General features: G+C 33.0%; 1 protein-coding gene across 2 annotated transcripts in view; it reads left to right on the top strand.

Moving 5' to 3' along the window:
• The window catches only part of CARNMT1 (carnosine N-methyltransferase 1), a 40,441-nt gene extending 25,920 nt beyond the window's left edge, over positions 1-14,521 (top strand). For both annotated transcript variants that reach the window (XM_023497547.2, XM_031939605.1), the window contains exons 5-8: positions 1,341-1,519; positions 8,403-8,516; positions 11,013-11,116; positions 11,873-14,521. In XM_023497547.2, coding sequence (XP_023353315.2) covers positions 1,341-1,519; positions 8,403-8,516; positions 11,013-11,116; positions 11,873-11,974 — 499 coding nt within the window. In that variant the 3' untranslated portion in view covers positions 11,975-14,521. The remainder of the gene's footprint in view (positions 1-1,340; positions 1,520-8,402; positions 8,517-11,012; positions 11,117-11,872) is intronic.
• Positions 14,522-17,660: the final 3,139 nt, after the last annotated feature.

Raw genomic sequence — 17,660 nt, 5'->3', positions numbered from 1 at the left:
CAGTATCACTCTTCATTGAGCATACTTGCCAGCTGGGAGAAGCATTAGAAATGCTACTTTCTTTTCTGGAGCACTAATAAATATTCTTTTTTTTTTTATTTTTATTTTTTTATGTAATAGCCTTTTATTTACAGGATATATACATGGGTAACTTTACAGCATTAACAATTGCCAAACCTCTTGTTCCAATTTTTCACCTCTTACCCCACCCCCACCCCCTCCCCTAGATGGCAGGATGACCAGTAGATGTTAAATATATTAAAATATAAATTAGATACACAATAAGTATACCTGACCAAAACGTTATTTTGCTGTAGAAAAAGAATCAGACTCTGAAATATTGTACAATTAGCTTGAGCACTAATAAATATTAAACTATTCCCTTCAAGACTCAGTTTAGGAGGATATTAATCAAGAATCTCTAGTTCTAAAGACAGTGCTGGTTTTATCATTGCATCATAGAAATTTATTTTATTATGAATCATTGCTACCTTTTAAAGGAACAAGCTATGCTACTTAAGTTTAAAGGAGAAAATATTAAGGCTGAAAAACAAAAGATATAGTATAATCTTGAGACATGTAATTATAGTAGTTATATAGTTGGACTTGGATTGAGGAAGACCACCTCAGATATTAGCATTGTGACTATGGACAAGCCACTTAATGTGTTTGGGTCTTAGATCCATATGTTAAAAATGAGAAGATTGGGCTTGATGGCCTTTCCAACTCTTAATATACAATCCTATTCTTTCCATTTTTCTTGAGTGGTCATATTTTCAAATTTGTGTATGTATTAGCTAGTATAGTTTTCAGTGGATTTTTTTCTATTTTATTTTGTATTACATTTTAGAATAACAAACAATGTAGTGGACAGAGCACTGGGTTTGGAGTCAAATGATTTGAACTTAAATCTTAGTGCTTCTTACTTGCCACTTGTGCTTCCTTGGGCAATTCAGTTAAATGACATTTGCTTCATTTATGAAATTAGAGGGCATGAATTAAATGAAGACAGTTAGGTGGCCCATAAATAGACCTCTGGGGCTGAAGTCAGAAAGACCTGAGTTCAACTATATCTTCAAACGTTTACTAGCTTGTAATCTTGGGCAAGTCAATTGTTTGCTTTAATTCACTGGAAAAGGAATTGGCAAACTTATTGCAGTATCTTTGCTAAGAAAACCACAATGTGAGGTCTAAAGAATCAGACAACTTAAATCCTTTCCAATTCTAATTTGTTATAATTAAAATATATCTAATCAAATGCAATATTTTAGCATTAAAGAAATAATTCCTTAAGTAAAATAATTAGTTAAAACTCAGTTTGATTTTTATGTTTTTTGCAGATGCTCTGAAATTAACACACACAAACTTTATCCTTGGATTCATCAGTTTAGCAATAACAGAAGATCGGCTGATCAGATTCGGCCAGTCTATTTTCCTGATGTTGATCCCCACAGTCTTCCTCCTGGTTCTAACTTTTCTATGACAGCAGGAGATTTTCAGGAGATATATTCAGAATGCAGTAAGTTCAAGTAAAATAATTATAATAAATTATTTCCCTGATATAAGATAAATCAGTATAAAGTTTAGAGAATTTCATTTGCTGTTTTAAAAAAATACTATATAAGCAATTTTGCTAGATATTGTTGGATATGAAAAAATAAAATAAAAAACATTCTCTGCTTTCTAGGAGGCCTATATCCAAAGTGTGGCGGCAAGAATGAACAAGGCATTTGAGAAATCATAGACCAGATTGTCTAGTGGAATTGTTTTGTAGTACAGGGTTAAATTTGGGGAAAGGTATTATTAGTGTCATATTGTGAGACACCTTAATTTTCCTGCTACAGGAATTTTACTTTATGCTGTTTACAGTAAGGAAGGATTAATAGTTTTGGGATAGGGATTCAATTTAATTGAAGAAACATTTGTGGAATACCCTCCATGTTTTGGCAATGTACTAGATAACTGGGTAGTCCAAGAAAAAATGGAATAATGTTTGTCCTCGTGAAGCTTATGTTTTCCTGAGAAGATATACAGTATAAACAGATAAATAATACAAAGTAATTTGTGGAGAGGGGAAGAACTTTAACAAACTAGTCTTGGAAAATAGGAATGGCCTTGTATAGAATGTGGCAAAATGAGCTGAGCTTTGAGAGGAACTAGAGATTCCATATTCACATAGGAGAGCATTCTGGGAAAGGAAGCATCTTGTGCAAAGTCTTGAAAGCAAAAGGGAGTATCATGTGTAGGAAAACAACAGATAGGCCAGTTTGCCTAGAATATATAGTGAATCAGGAGAAGAATATGGAATTAGGAGAAAGAGGCAGGGCTTGAAATGCCATATAAAGGGGCTTATATTTTACTTTAGAAAAATAGGAAGCCAACATAACCTTTTTAATAGGAAAGTACCTTATTGTTTAACTGTATGAAAGATGGATTGGAGGCAGGAAAACCAGTTAGGAAGATGAAGTAGTCCAGACAAAAAGTAATAAGTTCCTGAACTAAGTTAGTGGCCTTCCCAATAGTGAAAGGATAAGAGGAGTAGGTGGGAAAGATATTGTGGTAGTAGAATCAATAAGACCTGGCTACTGGTTAGACATAGAGGGTTAGAGAGAAAAATATATCTCCTGCTTATATACAAAGTGTTTTCCAGTCTCTACTTTTTGGTACCTTCTACTATTGATTATTTTCTGTTTTTCTTATGTATTAGGTTGCTTATACATAGGTCTTTGCTTGTTGTCTCCCCATTAGATTGTGGACTTTTTGAGAACACAGATTGACACATAGTAGGTACTTAATATGTTTGTTGACAGACTGACTTGAACTTCACAAGTTTTGGAGATTGGAGGTATGATAGTACCCTCAACAAATATCAGAGTTAGGGGGGAAAAAATGGGTTTCAAGTAGAGGTAGAGAGGGATAATTAGTTCTGTTGTAGATTTTCTGAATTAGAGGTACTTGTGGCAAATCAGGTAGAAAGTCTATCAAATAGTTGGTAACATAGGACTGGAACTCCATAGCGAGATTTAGGTATGTAGATTTGGGAGTCATCTACATAAAGATAATGTACTCCATAATAGCTAATGGAATCACCAAAGAAGAACCAAGCTCTGATGAATATGCATGTGTAGAGAATGGAACAAATATTGCTGCAAAGCACATTAAATAAAAGAGTGGCCAGACAAGAAGAGAACCAAAAGAGAGCTATGCCAATCTTGGAGGAAATTATTTCAGTAGTGTGGAAGCACTGGAATGCAGATTTTAAGGAGTTGAGACTTAAGTAGGAGCTAAAGTGGGAGCAATGATTGCAAAGAGCTTTTTCTAGGAGTTTGGCTACAAAAGAAGGTGGGACCATGACAGAGAAAAGAAAAGTCTAATCAATAAGTATTTATACTACCTACTGTGTGCCTGGTACTATACTAAGCTCGGAGATACAAAGGAAAGCAAAGATAATACCCTGCTCTCCAGGAGCTCATAATGAGGAAGACTACATGCAAACAATTATACATAATCAAGATATATGCAGGATAGAGTGGGGATAATCAGTAGGGGGAAAAAACTAGCATTAAAGGAGATTAGGAAAGACTTCCTGTAGAAGATGAGATATTATTTGGAACTTGAAGGAAGGTAGAAGGTAGAAATGAGAAGGGAGAGAGTTCTAGGCAAGGCAAAAAGCCCGTGAAAATACTTGGTGATGGAATGCCTTTTGTGAAAAACATCAAAGATGGCAATGTCACTGGATCACAGGAGAGGTGAGTAAAGTATAAGAACACAGGAATAGTAGTAGGGTACTAGCTTATGAAGGGCTTTGAGTAACAATTAGGGGTATTTATATTTGATTCGGGAGATAAGCCATTGGGGAATCAAAAAGTATCATGATCAGCTTTAAACTTGAACTGGGGAAAGATTTGAGCCTCTGAGATACACTTGTAAGCTATTTTCAGTAGTTGCAGTTGTGAAGTGATGAAGGCCTTTACAATGTAGTGGTAAAACAGAATGGGGCATGAAAGAGATGTTACAAAGGTAAAATTAATAGGACTTTACAATAAATTGTATATGAAGGCTGAGAATGAGAAGTCAAGTATGATACCAAGATTATGAGTCTTGGTGATTGTTAAGACTGTTTTGTGGTGCCCTCAACAATAATAAGGAAGCTTGGCAGAGGAGAGTTTGGAGGAGTGGAAGGAAAATGATGAGTTCAGTTTTGGATATGGAGCTTAAGGTGCCTATGGGACATGTAGTTAGAAATGTGAAACTGAAGCATAAGAATCAGTATGGAGATAATTGGATCTATGGAAGACAGTGAGATCTTTAAGGGAAATAGACTAAAAGAGGCATAGGACAAGGGTCCTTTTGAAGGATACTCATGTTAGGCATCTATAACAGGGATGAATTGGGATTTGAAAACTATATCAGCATTATCTTTGTTCTATTATATTTGTATTTATTTAATTAAATACTAATTTCATTTTAATCTGGGGGAGGGGAGAGATTGTTAACATATTTCACACCTCTAATGTAGGAGATAGAAATAAAGCTGCTGTCCACACAGTTTGGATAAATTCATAGAATTAAAGAGTTGGAAAGGATATCAAAAGCCAACTAGTTCAATTTAATAAATACAGATTTATTATGCACTTATTTATCTGGCAGGCATTGTACTTTACTGGATATTTTAGATACAAATACAATGAATAAAACAATCTCTATCATGCTGAAAAGCAATCACTATAAAGATGTAACCTAGCTATTTCTTCTGGAGGTGCTATTATAGCCATATCTGTTGAAGACCCAGAAAATCATTTTGTCATAACTACAGCCCTTGGCACTGTATCAAATCTTCAGAATCAGAAATTGTTGTGATTTTATTAGTGAAAGGACATTTAAGAAGAGGTATTTCTGTTTGTTTTGCTGCTATAATCTAATGATGATAGGACCTTTCCATCTAACTTGCAACTGAAAGTTTCAATCTATTGCCCCCATTAGAATGTAAATTCCTTGAGAAGAAGGACAGTTTTACTTTTTTTTATTTGCATGCTTTCAACATAGCACTTAATGCTTCTTTCATTCAGTAATAGGAAATTTACTATTCCTTGAAGTTTATTGTTTTTTCAAAAGTACCTTTTTAATGCCAGTTTCTAATTAACTGAACCACCATCCCATCACTACCATCATTGCACCTGTCCTTGTAAAAATGAAAAATAAAAGAACAATAAGTAAAACCAAATAACAAAACTATCATGTATAACAGTATTTGCAAAATTTAGCTTCTCCTATCTTTCTACTGACAGAAGGAAAAGATGTTTTGTGAGCTCTTTAATCTCAGAGACTAGGATTAGACGTTGCAATTTCTGAGATCAGCTACTTTTAGGGTAGTTTTTGTTTGCAATATTGTAGTCATATGTATTTCTCTATATACTCTGCTTGATGTTAGTTTATACATGTTTCACTGTATTCCTCATATTCATCAATTCTTATGACAGAGTAGTATTATATTCACATACCTCAATTTATTCAGCCTTTACTCAATTAATGGCTTTCCACTTTATTTCCAATTTTTGCTGTCACTACCACTACAGGTATTTTGGTGGATATTAGGTCTTCACGTCTTTGATTTTGGATTATGTGCCTTGCAGTTGAATTCCCAGGTGTGAACAGTTTAGTGACTTCTTGGCTTAATTCTTTTTTGTTTTCCAAATTAGTTATATGGATTCACAGCTCCACCAACAGTAAATTAATGTGCCAATTTTCTCATAGCCTCTCCTGCATTTAATTCCTGTCTTTTATTATCTTATCCAATTTGAGTTTTTGCATTACTTAGTCTGTTTTACTGTGATTTCTAGGGGGGGGAGGGGGAGAGGAAAGGAAGCAAGCAGAACAATTTTATCCTCTTTCCATGGGATAGTATTTCAGATATTTGAAAACATCTTTCTTGGATCTCTTTGTTTTCTCTTCTCCCAAGTAAAGCATTCCTAGTTCCTAATCTGATTAGGATTAAGTACTCATTGGAGTTGTGAATTTACTTACATACATTAGTGAGCTAGAGGATTTGCTAAATACTATGCTAAATTAGGCAACTGACTTATCATTTTGTAAGGATTCACTCTAAGGTGTGAACCAATAAGCATTGTATCTATTCCATTGAGTTAACACTAGGATTCTAACATCTCCCTTGAGTTATCACCTTGTTTCAAGTTGAGTTAACACCAGGATTCTAACACCTAGTACTTGAATTAATATTTAAGACAGTCCAAATAAAAATATAGCATGCTATTAGTTGTGGGATTTTTAGCTAAGAAACATTTTTCATCCAACTAGCCCTAAAATTTGACCTCTGTAACACAACTAAATTGTATACTGCTTTTTAAATATTATGCCCATACCATTTAGTTCTACCTTTCTTATTGATCTGAATTGATAGGTTCCTTATGTATATTATGCTTGTAGCTTCCTAAGAATAGAAATTTGTTTTCCCTGTGGTAGTTTTAACCCACTTTTACTCCTAATTATCAGAAGCAAAGGCTCATGAGTATATTTTCAAACTTATTTCTGTTAACATGCAATAATTGCATTATTACTTTGCATTTTCTCTGAAATCTTCTCTGAATTGATATTAATCTTAGTATGAATCAAAATTTTAAATGTAAAATGTTACTTTTTCATCTTAATTGATTTTAAATAAGAGGGAAAAATGAATGGATTATAATGTCTTTCACTTATGTCCCCTTCTTTCCTGTCAAAATGCTACCATTGGGTTTAGACCTTCACCACCTCATGCATGGACTATTGCCATAGCCTTCAGGTTGGTCTCCCTGACTCAACTCTTCCCACTCCAGTACATTTTCTATTTTTCTGTCAAAGTGATATTCGTAAAGTTTTGGTGTGACCACGTCACTTACATGCCCACCCCCATTCAGTAAACTTCTATGACTTCCTATTATCTCCAAAATCAAATATAAAATCCTTTAACTTTAAAAACTCTTTTTGTAACCTGGTCCCTCTCTTCCCAGTCTTACACTTTCTTATCTATATGCACTGTTCCAGTAGCATTGACTTCTTTGCTGTTCTTCAGATAAGACTCTATCTCCTTTTTCCAAATGTTAACACTGGCTCCTCTACCTGGAATTCTCTCCCTCTTCAGCTCTGCTTTCTGAATTCTCAGGTTTCTTCCACTTTTCAGCTAAAGTTTCGCTTTCTACAAGAATCCTTTCTTGATTCCCTTTAATGCTAGCCTTCCATCTTTTGATTACCTCCAATTTGTTTTGTATGTATCCTTTTTTGTACATAATTCTTCACTATAGTTGTCTTCCTTTGAGCTTCTTAAGAATAGGGATTTTTTGGTTTATTTTTCTTTGTATTTCATCTTCTTAGCACAGTGCCTTGTCTGTAGAAGACATTTAATAAAAAATTGTTTACTTTAAAATCCCCTTCTATCATATGAAGTATTAATAATTCTAGAAGAGATAATTTAATAATTGATTTTTTAAAATCTGAAATTTTATAGAAATGAGGCAAGTTCTGTAACTCAAATGTAATCAATGTAGATTTTGGAAATACAAATTCAGACTGCCTCCTCTCAAAAGAGGAAATATTTAGATTTTTGTGTACTACAGGGTCAGACCTCTTGGTAAATCATATCCTTAATGGCAGTATTTTTCTTTTTTTTCCCCTTCCAATGGAAGGAAATTCCCATTGGGACCCCATGTTGACTGTGTGTTCCCAAAAGTTACTATAAATGTTGGTAAACTATGAACTGGGTATTAATGATTTTGGCCTTCTCTAAATGAATTTAAAAATCGAGAGACACAGGGGACATGCCAAGTGCTTTGGTACATAGGTATAGACCTGCCTCTAGTTGTTATCCTTATACTTCTGTGGCTAATTAAAAAGTTGTTTCCTTGCTAGAGTAACTTAATTTTGCTAGAGCAGTCCAAAAATTTCTGAAGTACATAGTATGCAGATAAGATGCTTTATAGTGCTGTCCCTTATATAGCTTCTTAAAGCAAGAATGAGTCTCAGATATAATTGATAATCCCTTCTTAAATCCTAAAAACCATAATGTTAGCATGTGTATGTGTATGTATGAGAGAGAAATGACTTGTAATTAATAAAATAAATGGCAGTTGTATTAATCTGATTAGATAAAGCCTACAAATAATATCAGTTTTCATCAGTATAAGTAGGCCATTTCACTGTTTTTTATGGATATTATATTTGTCTGCTGTTTATCCCCAGTTACCTATTCTTTCACTTCCAAGCTCATCAATTTGTGAAACTTTCCATTTTCATATAATAATGATTATATTGCCTCTTACTGATAGATTTGTAGTCATGACCCTTTTTTCTCTTGCCAGACCACAGCATACCTCAAGAGTCCTGATTTTTCTTGTTTTGTTTTGAAATAGATACCTGGGATTGTATTGCTACTTGTTTCTTCATAGACACGGCCCATAATGTCATTGATTACATTGATACAATATGGAAAATACTGAAACCAGGAGGAATTTGGATAAACCTAGGTAAGTTATATCAGTGTCCATAGCCATAGCCTTTTATGAATTGTTGCAAATCATGTTATTTTGGATTAAATGCTATTTTTTGTATTTTAAAGGATGTGGGTTTGAGTTCCATCTCTGCTACTTAACTAGTTATATAATTGGAACAAATGTTATTTAAATCCTCTAAGCCTGAATTTTTTCATCTTTAATATGAGAATAATAATCCTTATATGGTACTACCTACCTTATGGGGTTGTTTTAGGGGAACCACCTTGTAAACCATAAAATAATGTATTTGAGCTGCTATGAATCTCCTCTTAAATTTTTTTTCTAATTTTTTAAAATGAAATTTAATATTTAAACTTTGTGTCTTGTTTTATTAGTATATTTTTCTTCCCCATTAGATAGTGAGCATCTTGAGGATAGAAACTATCTTTTTGTTTTTCTTTGTACCCTCATTACGCAACACAGTGTCTGGCACAGACTAGATACTTAATGAAGAACCATCTCCAGTCTTCTTAATCTATATCTTGCCACTGGACCCAGATGACTCTGGAAGGGAAAATGAAGTGGGTGACCTGGCACAGCCCTCTCTTTCTTAAATCCACTTAAGTTGAATGTCATGACATCATCTCACTGATGTAATGTCCTCTTCAGGAACAAAAGACAAACAAGAAGACTAACAATTTTGCTTATCCAAAAAACTTCCAGTTTTGCCAATCTTCTCTATGAACATATCTACAAAACTGTTTCAAAAATACTAGTATCCTGAAAATTGTCTAGTAATACTAATTCATACCCAAGATACTCACTAAGCTGTCTTTTTGCCTGGTTTGAAATCATCTTAATTTTTTGAAATTATATGTGGAACTAACTATTCATTATAATTAGATCTATTAGTGAAAAGAGCACTGGAGTAGGAAGAAGAATAAAGTTCTATTCTACCTCCACCACTTAATAGCTGTGTGACCTCAGGCAGGTCACTGAATTCTCTCTCAATCTCAATTTCATCATCTTTGAAATGGGAATAAAATAATCTAATCTGTCTGATTCACAGAGATGATATCCATGAGTTTCCTATGCAAAAAATAATTTTTGTGTGCCTTCTCTTTTCTTCCATGACTTAGTCAGGCATGTTAAAAACCAAATGAAAAAGAGTGATTGGGAATGGAGGTGAGAGTCTATATTACAATTTCTACTTTTTAAGAAAAGTAGAATAATAAGTTATCAACTATTTCCTGGTCTGTGGGAAGGGATTTTTCTGGACCTAATATTCTTGATTTAATTAAGTATTGTGATAGCTATTGAAATTAATACTGCAGCCACTTAATGTGTACTTTCCTATTTCTATGCCTTCCCTCAATTTTTTCCTCTTTGCCTGAAATCCTCTTTTTCATCTGTTGAATTCTTATCCATCCTTTAAGGACTAATTTTTGGCCATTTCCTCTTTTCCCAAGCATTCCCTCATCCTCTCCTCTCTCCACATCTTTAGCACTTTGCTTTGTAAATTGCATATTCATTTTGTATTATATACTTAATAATTGCTTGTTGAATGAATGAATACTGCATATTACTGAATCTAAGGATAAAAGTTCTGTGCTAATCATGTAATTAGCATTTCACATATATTTGTCTCTAATTCTTTAAAGAATCTACTGAAAGGCCTATTTGGTTTGATTAAAAAACTAAAAAGTTCCCAAAAGTTAGAACTGATTCTAGTAATCATTATCCTGGTTAGGACTGAGAGATCCTATCTTCCTCTAGAAGTATCCATGAAAGTAAGAGTGTAGAAATCATGATGAAATTTTGAGAAATGACACTAAGAAGGTCAATATTGATGAGGACAACTTTGAAGTAGTCAGCTGTGAAATCTGTTGTAGTCAGAGAGGAACAATGGATTAGGTGAGATGATGCAAAATCAAGTTAAGATCACATTTTGTTTAAAGCAGTTTATTAAGTTTAGGAAAAATATTTAATAAACTAATTACTTTCTCTTCTGATCAATTGAACAGTTACTAGAATAACTAAACTACATGCATATTGACTTTCAATAGAATAAAAAACCTCCAAAATTTTTGGTACAGAAGGAAGGAGAGAATGAGAGGGATAGTTGGAGAACATGGTTTGTAGAATTAGAGATATTTTACAATTATGTAGACCTAATATTCAAAATAGTGTACTTTAAAGTTTTTATGAATCAACTAAATGGTCTTCATTAATCAACCCTACTTAATTAATGCTATTTTTTCCAGTTCTTTTTGTTTTCAACTAATTTCACTCCAAAAAAGTAGAAAGTACATTCCATTCTTAGTGTGTCTTATCATGAAACTATTTATTCTTTTTAGTCCTTATTCATCTTCAGATTTTTAATCTAATAAAACATTTAACTTCTTATTCTTATTCGCTAAACTATCATAAACCTATATGAGGTGCTGTTTCCATTTCTACTTTTATGTGCTGGTATTGTGCATATTTTTACCAATCAGCTAACTGATTGATTTTATTTTAAAAACATAGGTCCTTTACTATATCACTTTGAAAATTTGGCAAATGAACTTTCCATTGAATTGAGCTATGAGGATATAAAAAATGTTGTTCTCCAGTATGGGTTCCATATAGAGGTAAGTGTGGAATATAGATTAAGATTTGTCAGTATTTAAATTTTTTAGTTTGTAAAACTATCAAAGGCAAATAGCATGAGTTAGGGAGTAGTCACAGGAAATTTTTTAAAATTTAATTTAATTTATTTTTTTAATTATTTTTTTCTGATTATATGTAGAAACAATTTTTAACATTGTTTTTTTATGGGAGAAGAAGGGAGTTCCAAATTCTATCCCTTCCATATCTCCTCCCTGAAATGGTAAGCAGTCTCATATAGGTTTATATATGTGCAATTATATAAAATGTTGTTTCCATGTTAGTCATTTTGTAGAAGAAAACTCAACCCACTCCCTCCTCCTCCCCCCAAGAAAGAAAGTAAAAAGATAGTACTTCAATCTGTATTCAGATTCCATCAGTTCTTCTCTAGAAGCAGATGACATTAAGTAAAAATGCAGGGCATTTATTTTTCAAGGATATTAACAAATTATGTTGATAAATACAAATAGATATTGCCTTTTTGTTAAAAGCAAGACTTTTCTGCTTTGAACTTGAGTGAGTCCTATTTTGTTCATTATTTTTTAATTTGAAACTGATTTTTTCCCTTTCTTTTTACAAAATTATAGCTCAGTTTAATTTAAATTTGTCTTTTCTCCGTTAGCATTAAATTTTAAGGCTTTAAAATTTCTGTTAAATTTGGTGCCCTGCAGAATTTGAACCTGTGCAATATAAATACGTTAACATCAAAAACTTTATAATTGTGTCATTTTCTACTGCAGGTAGAACAGGAATCTGTATTGTCCACATACACTGTGAATGATCTCTCTATGATGAAATACTACTATGAATGTGTGCTGTTTGTGGTTCGTAAACCACAATAATTATCTCCTGTGAATTCTTCAGGAAAAAAAATTTGATTAATGGAGCAAATGTTGAAACAAACAACGCAAAATCAACTATTGGTGGTGACAGGACACAACCTCAAATCAGTGGTGCCTTCTTTATTCCTAACAGGATTTAGATATAGTGTCTATTTTCTTAATATATGTCTGTTGCTATCCAGACATGTACTATGCCATGCATATTTGTACTATATGAATGGGTGGAAGTGAAGGGAAGATCTTCAGATGTACTTTTTCCTTGAAGTACAGAATCGTTTGTCTCAAGTAAAAAAAACTATCCTTCTGTGTCTTTATGAGGCTGCCCTATTGTAAGGCTGCTGCACTGATTGACTCAGTCGTATTGAAATCCTAATACACTCTTGGCCTTGTGATAAACATGTACACATTCAGCTCAAGAAATGTCTAAACCATCTTCATTTCAAAATGAAAATTTTCTCAATTTAAATGTGAGGCAGAATATCTAATGACTTTTTTATCATTAAAATTAGTTGAGCTTTTCATTTCTACAGTTCAATTTGATTTAGAGTGGTATTTTTTTAAAAAATGTTTTCATGAAATATCAAATTGGGTCATCAACAGATAATGCATTTAAGTGATCTGTGAATTTTTTGAATCTTTTGGTCATACTAAACAAATTTTTTAAAAATACTAGTCATTGAGTTGTTTTGAAACATTTGGTAAAACCTCAGAGACTGAAGTGAAGCATAAAGCCCTGAATTAAAAGTATAATAAATTTGAAAAATGGGATTGAGACTTTGCCCACTTATTAAGACTTCAAGCGATAGTGACATATGGTATTCATCAGTGTAAATGTTTACGTAATGCTTTTTCCTTTAGCTAGGTTATCTGAGTTATTAATAACCAGGCACTCTGTTTAGAATAATTACATACTAAAATAAAAATAATTACACAGTAAAAGCTGTACCATGGTAACATAGGTGTGGTGTGATGTGGGAAAATTGTGAATGTGAAAATCAGGGTTAAATTTCTGCCTATAGTATACACCTTAAATATTGTTAGCAACAGCTATTAATGTAATTTTGGATTAAGCAGGTCAATTGTAATGATTGTTGGCGGCTTTAAATTTCTACCTCTAGTAGTTCCTTTTTTGGAAGACATTTGCTTTGTGGAAATTGTAATTTGCAGGACTATCTCTTCCACACTTTAAAATTTATAGAGGGGAGGAATTGCTCTTGTTGAAGAATTTCACAGATTACAATGTATTGTATCAAAAAAAACTTGTGGTGAAATGTATTAGATAAACTTCTTGATTATAATAATGTGCTGATAAAATGACACTTTTATTGGTAAGAAAAGTTCTGGGAAATCTTTAGTTAGATATTTCTTTTGAATGAAGTTAGGAAGTCATAACTCCATTAAGGTGTCTTATGACCCCATTCACTACTTTTCTCTACTTGCATATTTTTAACATGGCTTCTGTGACCTTGACTACAATGGAAGTAAGGAAAATCCCCTGAATTGCCTTATTCATTGAAATTTGAGACTTGTGAGGACTTTACCTTATTGAATCATTTTTTCTCTTTTTGATCCCTGAGTATTTGCAATATTGATTCAGAACACCATAAATCATTATCCCCACAAACTAATTTGAGCTTACTTTCAAGAAACAAAAAAAGCATACTTCTTTTAAGAAAAGAAAAAGAAAGTGTGAAAGGAATTTTACGTAACGATAAAACCCCTTAAAAAGTTGGAGCATGCCAAATGGGGATAAAAATACTTCACTATAAACAATTTACTGGTATATACTCCATTTTCATACACTTGGGTCAAAATAGTTGATTATATTTTGACATAGAATTAAAGCAAGAGTGTATCAGCATGTATGAGTCAACTTTATTATTGAACTACATTTTTTCCTATTTTATGCATCGATCATAAGATAATATAACTTAACTTCCAAATTATATGTAGTGCTTTAATTGGTTAAATTTGGAACCAATTGTTTCATTTTTTTTCTTTTCCCTTCACAGTCTCTTTTTTTTCCCATTCTATAATGCACATTTTCATTTGTCTTTTAATTATTTTCAACCAAAATATTCTAAACTTGAAGAGGTGGCTTAGATCAATAAAAGGCTCCAATGGAAGTTATGATTTCGTATTTCTTACATTTAATTACCCCTTTTCACTAAATTGCATGTTCTTCATTGTTACTTTCTGAAGTGTTCTATATGCACAAGCATTTTCATTCATGTTTTAATAAAAGAGAAATAAGCATGTAATGTTGCTTAATTTTTCTTGCCATAATCTAAAACAACATAGGTTGATCAAGTGTGCAAGATGGAAAGTGTAAAATACAAAGAAAAGATGTATAAATCACAGTATAAAACTTCAAATGAAGTTGTTTGGCAACTATAAAATGTACTGTATTGATATGTAATCTTCATTCTAAAGCAGCTAAAATTGCTGAATTGAAAGCTTCATGTCTGCATGAACTTTCCTATATTTTTAATTCTGTATGATGGACTTAATTTTTCTTGAACATTAAAATCTGCAATTGCTATGAAATTATGAGAGCTTGATCATTTGCTTTTAGGCAGTGGGGTTGGTGTAAAGAATATAGGGTTTGGAATCTGAAGAATTTGGGTTCAAATTCTATCTATGCTACCTATATGTGTGATTTTGGGCAAGTTATTTCAAGTTATTTAACCTTTCTGGGTCTCAGTTCCCTCATAAATAAAATGAAGGATATTGAATTAAATACTTCTATGGTTTCTTATGCTCAAATTATTTGAACTATTAAAATTCACAATCACCATATAACTGATGACTTCAATGCAGGAACTAGAGGCAGCATGCTAAAGTAGAAACTGAATTGTAGAGAGACTTGGATTCTGATTTTCTTAAAAATCCGTGTGTAACCTTGGTAAATCATCTTATCTTTCTGGACCTCAATTCTTTCATATGAATAAATGAGACCGAATGATCCAAATTCCCATTTTAGCTTCAAAATTTTGTGATTCTTTGATTTATATATATATATATATATATATATATATTTAATGATTCTTTAAGAGAGCCTCTAGGATTCTATTTTGGTTTTTTATCATAGTCTTCCAGAACCTTGAAACTGTGGTGAAATTTAACAAAAGGGTAAACTGAAGCCATTCTCTGAGCAAGATTTTTTTTTTTTTTTTTTTTGCAAAACATTTCCATAAAAGTCATCTTTCTTTTACAAGATCCTCCCCAAAAAACCCTCAAGGAAAAGAAAATTAAAATTAAAAAAAATTAGTATATTCCAATCTGTATTCAGACACAATCAGTTCTTTCTCTGTGTATGGATAGCATTTTTCATCATAAGTCCATCAGAGCAGTTGTGGATCATTGTATTGCTGAGAATAGCAAAATCATTCAAAGTTGATCATCCCATAACTTTGCTATTACTTTATACACAGTGCATTTCACTTTGCTTGAGTTCATGGAGAACTTTCCAGGTTTTTCTGAAAGCATCCTGCTCATCATTTCCCATAGAACAATAATATTCCATCATAATTATATATCACAATTGATTCAGCTCTGCTCAATTAGCTATTCTTTGCCCTGAGAAAAGCTGCTATAAATATTGTTGTACTTATAGGTTCTTTTCCTTTTTTAAAAAAAAATCTCTTGGGATTCATCCTGGTTGTGGTATTGTGTGATCAAAGAGTATGCATGATTTTTATAGTCCTCTGGGCATATTTCATATCATTTTCAGTTGGAGAATGGCTCTTTTTTAATAAATATATAAATTTGACACAGTTCCCTATATATTTGAGAAATGAGGCCTTTATCAGAGAAACTTACTTCAAAATTCTTTTCCCAATTACTCTTGCTAACTCTGTTTCCCTTGTTTGTGCTATCTCCTTTCATCCTGACCCTTCTCAAAAGTGTTTTGATGCTAATCACCCTATCTCCCAATATGCCCTATCTTCTCTCACCTCTCCCCCTTTCTGTAGGCCCTTTTCCTCTCACTTTTCCGCAGAGTAAGATAGACTTCTACACCCATATTGAGTGTGTATATTGTTTGTTCTTTGAGCCATTTCTGATAAGAGTAAGGTTCATTCACTTCCCCTTCCTTTCTTCCTCTCCATTGTAAGTTTTTTCTTCCCTCTTTTACAGCAGATTTATATACCATTCCATTTCTCCTCTTCCCATTTTCCCAGTACATTCCTCTCACTCCTTAATTTTTATTTTTTACAGATATTTGTTCTGCTCCTTTCATCATGAATGCTTGAAAATCCTCTATTTCATTGAATATCTACCTTTTCCCCAGAAGGAGTATACTCAGTTTTGCTGGATAGGTGATTCTTTGTTGTAATCTTAACTTCATTGCTCTCTGGAATATCATATTCCAAACCCTTCAATCATTTAATGAAGAATCTGCTAAATCTCGTGTTATCCTGACTGTGGCTCTACTGTATTTGAATTGTTTTTTTTTTTTTTTTTTTTTTCCCCCGGGATGCTTGCAATATTTTCTCTTTGACTTGAGAGTTCTAGAGTTTAGCCATAATATTCTTGAGAGGTTTCATTTTGGGATCTCCTTCAGAAAGTGATCAGTGAATTCTTTCAATTTCTGTTTTACCCTCTGGTTCTAAAATATCAGAACAGTTTTCCTTGATAATTTCTTGAAAGATGATGTCTAGGCTCTTTTGTTTCTTTGTTTATCCTGCCTTTCAAGTAGACAAGTACTTTTAAAATTATCTCTCCTGAATATATTTTCCAGATCAATTGTTTTTCTAATAAGATATTTCACTTTTTTTAACCTTATTTTTTTCATTCTTTTGGTTTTATTTTATTGTTTCTTGATTTCTCATAAAGTCATTAGCTTCCATTTGCTCAATTCTAATTTTTAAGGAATTATTTTCCTCAATGACTTTTTGTACTTTACCATTTGAGTAATTTTTCTTTTTAAGGGGAGACAGAGCCAAGATGGTAGAGAGTAGACATCGTTATCTGAGCTCCTCTTTGTGTCCCTCAGACACCAGATCAATTCTCTGGACTAGTTTTGGAGCGAAAGAACCTACAAATATTTGGAGTGTAACAAATTTCCAGCAGAAGATACTTTGGAAGAACTTCAGAAAAGATCTGTTTCAATCAGGTGCGGGGAGGGGAGAAAAGGTGGCTGAACCCAGATGCAGCACAGGGAGCCAGGACAGGAAGCCATGGCCATACGGCATCCCAAACTGGAGCATCTACTGGGAGACTCTTGAGCTACTCTGTCCTGATTACAAGTCAGTGAATCAGCAGACTGGCTGTTAGACATCCAAAACAAATATACAAAAGGTGAATAGTGAGCCTCTGAACTCCAGAAAATGCGTGATCTGGCCATGCCTACCTAGCACTGGAAGTCAGTCAGCAGCATGGGCCCAACGACAACCTAAAGCTGCTGTCACTTCTTTGACTTAAGAGCAGACCTCAATTTTTTTTTTTAAATGAGCAAAAAAAGCAAAAAAGAACTCTGATCATATAAAATTTTTAATGGACAAAGAGAAGACATCTCAGACCCTGACTATCTTAAAGGCAAATCATCTCCAGATGAAGCCCCAAAGGGTGATATGAATTGGTCCCCATTTCATAAGGCTTTTTTGGAAGAATTCAAAAAGGATCTTAAAAGAGACTTAAAAGAAAAATGAGGAAAGGAAATGAGAACTTTGCAAAAAGGTTTGAG

Source organism: Sarcophilus harrisii, chromosome 1 (assembly GCF_902635505.1).
Source record: "Sarcophilus harrisii chromosome 1, mSarHar1.11, whole genome shotgun sequence".
Lineage (NCBI taxonomy): Eukaryota > Metazoa > Chordata > Mammalia > Dasyuromorphia > Dasyuridae > Sarcophilus > Sarcophilus harrisii.
This window is presented reverse-complemented; position numbering and strand designations above follow the sequence as displayed.